The sequence below is a fragment of the Sander vitreus genome, unplaced genomic scaffold (genome assembly GCF_031162955.1).
Source record: "Sander vitreus isolate 19-12246 unplaced genomic scaffold, sanVit1 ctg339_0, whole genome shotgun sequence".
NCBI lineage: Eukaryota > Metazoa > Chordata > Actinopteri > Perciformes > Percidae > Sander > Sander vitreus.
Window position 1 is genome coordinate 87,501 of NW_027595479.1, and position 7,500 is coordinate 95,000.

At 42.5% G+C, this 7,500-nt stretch overlaps 1 protein-coding gene across 2 annotated transcripts in view; it reads left to right on the forward strand.

The window, feature by feature from the left end:
* Positions 1–7,500, forward strand: part of LOC144513757 (receptor-type tyrosine-protein phosphatase mu) — a 100,619-nt gene that overhangs the window by 85,738 nt on the left and 7,381 nt on the right. For both annotated transcript variants that reach the window (XM_078244933.1, XM_078244934.1), the window contains 4 exons: positions 3,136–3,285; positions 4,777–4,950; positions 6,559–6,690; positions 7,283–7,408. In XM_078244933.1, coding sequence (XP_078101059.1) covers positions 3,136–3,285; positions 4,777–4,950; positions 6,559–6,690; positions 7,283–7,408 — 582 coding nt within the window. The remainder of the gene's footprint in view (positions 1–3,135; positions 3,286–4,776; positions 4,951–6,558; positions 6,691–7,282; positions 7,409–7,500) is intronic.

Below are 7,500 nucleotides of genomic sequence, written 5' to 3' on the forward strand. Positions count from 1 at the left end.
GTATAACAGAGTAAAGTATGAAGTGTACAGCTTGTATAACAGAGTAAAGTATGAAGTGTACAGCTTGTATAACAGAGTAAAGTATGAAGTGTACAGCTTGTATAACAGAGTAAAGTATGAAGTATACAGCTTGTATAACAGAGTAAAGTATGACGTGTACAGCTTGTATAACAGAGTAAAGTATGAAGTGTACAGCTTGTATAACAGAGTAAAGTATGAAGTGTACAGCTTGTATAACAGAGTAAAGTATGAAGTGTACAGCTTGTATAACAGAGTAAAGTATGAAGTATACAGCTTGTATAACAGAGTAAAGTATGAAGTGTACAGCTTGTATAACAGAGTAAAGTATGAAGTGTACAGCTTGTATAACAGAGTAAAGTATGAAGTGTACAGCTTGTATAACAGAGTAAAGTATGAAGTATACAGCTTGTATAACAGAGTAAAGTATGAAGTGTACAGCTTGTATAACAGAGTAAAGTATGAAGTGTACAGCTTGTATAACAGAGTAAAGTATGAAGTGTACAGCTTGTATAACAGAGTAAAGTATGAAGTGTACAGCTTGTATAACAGAGTAAAGTATGAAGTGTACAGCTTGTATAACAGAGTAAAGTATGAAGTGTACAGCTTGTATAACAGAGTAAAGTATGAAGTGTACAGCTTGTATAACAGAGTAAAGTATGAAGTGTACAGCTTGTATAACAGAGTAAAGTATGAGTGTACAGCTTGTATAACAGAGTAAAGTATGACGTGTACAGCTTGTATAACAGAGTAAAGTATGAAGTGTACAGCTTGTATAACAGAGTAAAGTATGACGTGTACAGCTTGTATAACAGAGTAAAGTATGAAGTGTACAGCTTGTATAACAGAGCAAAGTATGACGTGTACAGCTTGTATAACAGAGTAAAGTATGAAGTATACAGCTTGTATAACAGAGTAAAGTATGAAGTGTACAGCTTGTATAACAGAGTAAAGTATGACGTGTACAGCTTGTATAACAGAGTAAAGTATGAAGTGTACAGCTTGTATAACAGAGTAAAGTATGAAGTGTACAGCTTGTATAACAGAGTAAAGTATGACAGAGTAAAGTATGATGTACAGCTTGTATAACAGAGTAAAGTATGAAGTGTACAGCTTGTATAACAGAGTAAAGTATGAAGTGTACAGCTTGTATAACAGAGTAAAGTATGACAGAGTAAAGTATGAAGTGTACAGCTTGTATAACAGAGTAAAGTATGAAGTGTACAGCTTGTATAACAGAGTAAAGTATGAAGTATATAGCTTGTATAACAGAGTAAAGTATGACGTGTACCCATCTGTGGACTCCTTCCTCCAGCTCTGGCCATCTGGATTTCAGCGCGACTAGCTTTCTTTGTTTTCTTCATTGCAGTAAGACTAACCTTTTCTCCAGTCCCTCACAAGTTTCTCTCTCACTCCAAACTCTCCTTCTGCTGCTCGATGACCGTTTCCGGCTGCGTGTTTTACTACCTGCAGTCTCCTGCAGCTTCTTTTCTTTCTCAGTTGTCTTTAGGAGCAGCATATAGTCCTCACAAGCCTAGAGCGCCTCTCGCGGCTGTAGACGGTAATGTTTTCAGCATGAAATAACATTTAAACATGTTACATTATATATATTTTGATATATAAGTCACACCTGACTATAAGTCGCAGGACCAGCCAAAGTATGAAGAAAAGTGAGACTTATAGTCCAGAAAATACGGTAAATTAAATATGTGGTAGCCAACGAGCCTGTTGTACTGATGAGATGACCAGCTCTAGTTGTAGTGCTGGTAGCCTGTTAATTAAGAGGTGAGGATTAATCCAGGTAGGACTGTGTGTTGACATATTTTATGTGTATTATGAGGTGATCCGCGAAAAGTCTTGATCACAGATAGAGGTCCACACACACAGAAAGCTTGAGAGCCCCTGGCTTAGGCCATCTTTATGTAGAGCAACAAGTCTTTTAGAGAGGTCTTTGCTATGAGGTGACCAGTATGAGAGAGCGTGAGAGAGAGAGATTTAACACACCTGCTCCCCATTCACACCTGAGACCTTGTAACACTAACGACTCACATGACACCTCACATGGGAAAATGGCTAATTGGGCCCAATTTGGACATTTTAACATGGGGGTGTAGTGACTTTAGTTGCCAGGGTTTAGACATTAATGGCTGTGTGTTGAGTTATTTTGAAGGGACAGTACATTTACTCTGTTATACAAGCTGTACACTTCATACTTTACTCTGTTATACAAGCTGTACACGTCATACTTTGCTCTGTTATACAAGCTGTACACTTCATACTTTACTCTGTTATACAAGCTGTACATGTCATACTTTGCTCTGTTATACAAGCTGTACACGTCATACTTTGCTCTGTTATACAAGCTGTACACTTCATACTTTACTCTGTTATACAAGCTGTACACTTCATACTTTACTCTGTTATACAAGCTGTACACTTCATACTTTACTCTGTTATACAAGCTGTACACTTCATACTTTACTCTGTTATACAAGCTGTACACTTCATACTTTACTCTGTTATACAAGCTGTACACTTCATACTTTACTCTGTTATACAAGCTTTACACTTCATACTTTACTCTGTTATACAAGCTTTATACTTCATACTTTACTCTGTTATACAAGCTGTACACGTCATACTTTGCTCTGTTATACAAGCTGTACACGTCATACTTTACTCTGTTATACAAGCTGTACACTTCATACTTTACTCTGTTATACAAGCTGTATACTTTCTACTTTACATTGTAGTAAAGGGTCATTTCTTCAGTGTTGTCCCATTAAAAGATATAATGACATATTTACTAAAATGTGAGGGCTGTACTCACTTTTGTGAGATACTGTGTATATATATCCATCCATCCATCCATCTTCATCCGCTTATCCGGGGTCGGGTCGCGGGGGTGTATATATATATATATATATATATATATATATACTGTACTTCAGTCCAGAGAGAGTGAGAGACAGAAAGGCTCCAAACATCAAACTGACCAATAACATTGAAGGAACTAACTGTTTGGATCGTTTCCAGATTCTAAAACTGCAGGATTTTGACTGTAACAGAGTATTTGTACTGCAGTAATCTGATTACTTCTTCCATGTGTCTGTGCAGGAGCAGTACGTCTTCATCCATGACGCCATCTTGGAGGCGTGTCTCTGTGGCGACACGGCCATTCCAGCCAATCAGCTGCGCTCGGTTTACTACGAGATGAACCGATTGGATCCTCAGACCAACTCCAGTCAGATCAAAGAGGAGTTCAGGGTAACCATAGTGACCCATGTATTAACTAGTGACCCACATATTAACTAGTGACCCACGTATTATGACCCACATATTAACTAGTGACCCACGTATTATGACCCACATATTAACTAGTGACCCACATATGACCCACATATTAACTAGTGACCCACATATTATGACCCACATATTAACTAGTGACCCACATATTATGACCCACATATTAACTAGTGACCCACATATTATGACCCACATATTAACTAGTGACCCACATATTAACTAGTGACCCATGTATTAACTAGTGACCCATGTATTAACTAGTGACCCACGTATTAACTAGTGACCCACGTATTATGACCCACATATTAACTAGTGACCCACATATTATGACCCACATATTAACTAGTGACCCACATATTAACTAGTGACCCATGTATTAACTAGTGACCCACATATTAACTAGTGATCCATGTATTAACTAGTGACCCACGTATTAACTAGTGACCCACGTATTAACTAGTGACCCACGTATTAACTAGTGACCCATGTATTAACTAGTGACCCACATATTAACGAGTGACCCATGTATTATGACCCACATATTAACGAGTGACCCATGTATTAACTAGTGACCCATGTATTAACTAGTGACCCACATATTAACTAGTGACCCATGTATTAACTAGTGACCCACGTATTAACTAGTGACCCACATATTAACTAGTGACCCACATATTAACTAGTGACCCACGTATTAACTAGTGACCCACGTATTATGACCCACATATTAACTAGTGACCCATGTATTATGACCCACATATTAACTAGTGACCCACGTATTATGACCCACATATTAACTAGTGACCCATGCATTAACTAGTGACCCATGTATTAACTAGTGACCCACGTATTAACTAGTGACCCACGTATTATGACCCACATATTAACTAGTGACCCACATATTATGACCCACATATTAACGAGTGACCCACATATTAACTTGTGACCCATGTATTAACTAGTGACCCACATATTAACGAGTGATCCATGTATTAACTAGTGACCCACGTATTAACTAGTGACCCACATATTAACAAGTGACCCATGTATTAACGAGTGACCCACGTATTAACTAGTGACCCACATATTAACTAGTGACCCACGTATTAACTAGTGACCCATGTATTAACGAGTGACCCATGTATTAACTAGTGACCCACATATTAACGAGTGACCCACATATTAACAAGTGACCCATGTATTAACTAGTGACCCACATATTAACGAGTGACCCATGTATCGGCTTTATATGTCCTCCAGATGTTGGTCTACAACTGTTAACCTGTCTGTGTGTGTGTGTGTGTGTGTGTGTGTGTGTGTGTGTGTGTGTGTGTGTGTGTGTGTGTGTGTGTGTGTGTGTGTGTGTGTGTGTGTGTGTGTGTGTGTGTGTGTGTGTGTGTGTGTGTGTGTGTCTGTGTGTGTGTGTGTGTGTGTGTGTGTGTGTGTGTCCAGACTCTGAACATGGTGACCCCCACTCTGCGGGTGGAGGACTGCAGCATCGCCCTGTTGCCTAGGAACCACGAGAAGAACCGCTGCATGGACGTCCTGCCTCCGGACCGCTGCCTCCCATTCCTCATCACTATCGACGGCGAGAGCTCCAACTACATCAACGCAGCGCTCATGGACGTACGTAAAAACATGACAGAGAGACAGACAGGCAGGCAGAGAGACAGACAAGCAGGCAGAGAGACAGAGAGGGAGACAGACAGGCAGAGAGACAGACAGCTCCAACAACATCAACGCAGCGCTCATGGACGTACGTAAAAACATGACAGAGAGACAGACAGACAGGCAGAGAGACAGACAGCTGCAACAACATCAACGCAGCGCTCATGGACGTACGTAAAATCATGACAGAGAGACAGACAGACAGGCAGAGAGACAGACAGCTCCAACAACATCAACGCAGCGCTCATGGACATATGTAAAAACATGACAGAGAGACCGACAGGCAGGCAGAGAGAAAGACAGACAGACAGGGAGACAGACAGACAGGGAAACAGAGAGACAGACAGCTCCAACTACATCAACGCAGCGCTCATGGACATATGTAAAAACATGGCAGAGAGACAGACAGGCAGGCAGAGAGACCGACAGGCAGGCAGAGAGACAGACAGGCAGGCAGAGAGACAGACAGGGAGACAGACAGGGAGACAGACAGCTCCAACTACATCAACACAGCGCTCATGGACGTACGGCGCCAGCTTTACTTCTAAATATCAAACATTTAAAAACATGTCAACATTCCACCTCAGACCCGTTCTAATAATCAGACAGACAGGCAGAGAGACAGACAGGGAGAGAGGCAGACAGGCAGAAAGACAGGCAGAGAGACAGACAGACAGACAGAGAGAGAGAGCAGTCTCAGCATCTGGGCTAATGGATGGTTTAGAACCACTCTAACCACAGTATTCTCCTACCCTACCATTTCACTGATAAACAACTCTGTCGTCATGGAAACCAACCAAATACCTGACCACAGGGTGTGTGTGTCTATGTGTGTGTGTGTGTGTGTGTGTGTGTGTGTGTGTGTGTGTGTGTGTGTGTGTGTGTGTGTGTGTGTGTGTGTGTGTGTGTGTGTGTGTGTGTGTGTGTGTGTGTGTGTGTGTGTGTGTGTGTGTGTGTGTGTGTGTGTGTGTCTATGTGTGTGTGTGTGTGTGTGTGTGTGTGTGTGTGTGTGTGTGTGTGTGTGTGTGTGTGTGTGTGTGTGTGTGTGTGTGTGTGTGTGTCTGTCTGTGTGTGTGTGTGTGTGTGTCTGTGTGTCTGTCTGTGTGTCTGTGTGTCTGTGTGTGTCTGTGTGTCTGTGTGTCTGTGTGTCTCTGTCTGTCTGTGTTTGTGTGTATGTGTGTGTGTCTGTGTGTCTGTGTGTGTGTGTGTCTGTGTGTGTGTGTGTGTGTGTGTGTGTGTGTGTGTGTGTGTGTGTGTGTGTGTGTGTGTGTGTGTGTGTGTGTGTGTGTGTGTGTGTGTGTGTGTGTGTGTGTCTGTGTGTGTGTGTCTGTTTCAGTTCAAAGCAAAAGAAACTAGAAAATATATATATATATTTTGATGATATTTTTGTAAGCTTGTTAATAAACATCTATTCTGCAGTTATAAAAGTTGAATATTCTTAGAAAATAAGAAAAGAAAAGATAAGAAAGTTAGTTAGTTAGTTAGTTAGTTTAGTTAACTATTAGTTAGTTAGTTATAAGAAAGTTAGTTACTGTGTTTTCTCACGTTGTGTGTTTGTTGTTCCAGAGCTACAAGCAGCCGTCAGCGTTCATCGTTACCCAGCATCCTTTGCCCAACACGGTGAAGGACTTCTGGCGTCTGGTGCTCGACTACCACTGCACGTCCATCGTCATGCTGAACGACGTCGACCCCGCACAGGTACACACACCTTAAAGAGTTTGTTATCTGTGTCTGACAACATTATGGGATGGATCCCTACAGAGATAGACCTTTTAGTTAAAGAGTAAGACCTAACTGTCTGTCTCTCTGCCTGTCTGTCTCTCTGCCTGTCTGTCTCTCTTTCTGTCTCCCTGTCTGCCTCTCTCTCTGTTCCTCTGCCTGTCTGTCCTTCTGCCTGTCTGTCTCTCTGCCTGTCTGTCTCGCCTGCCTGTCCTTCTGCCTGTCTGTCCCTCTGCCTGTCTGTCTCTCTGCCTGCCTGTCCTTCTGCCTGTCTGTCCCTCTGCCTGTCTGTCTCTCTGCCTGTCCTTCTGCCTGTCTGTCTCTCTGCCTGTCTGTCTCTCTGCCTGCCTGTCCTTCTGCCTGTCTGTCCCTCTGCCTGTCTGTCTCTCTGCCTGTCTGTTCCCCTGCCTGTATATCTGTCTCCCTATCTGCCTCTCTCCCTGTTCCTCTGCCTGTCTGTCTGTCTCCCTGTATGTCTCTCTCCCTGTCTGCCTCTCTGCCTGTATGTCTCTCTCCCTGTATGTCTCTCTCCCTGTATGTCTGTCTGTCTGTCTGCCTGTCTGTCTCTCAGCTGTGTCCCCAGTACTGGCCAGAGAACGGCCTCCACCGTCTCGGCTCCCTGCAGGTGGAGTTTGTCTCTGCAGATCTGGAGGAGGACGTCATCAGTCGCATCTTCAGGATCTACAACACAGCCAGGGTGCGTTTGTTTTCCCCTCCACCACCTCCCCTCAGGACTCATGTTAGTGTGACTGTCTCCAGCTAAACACAGACACACATGTTGGGACTGTA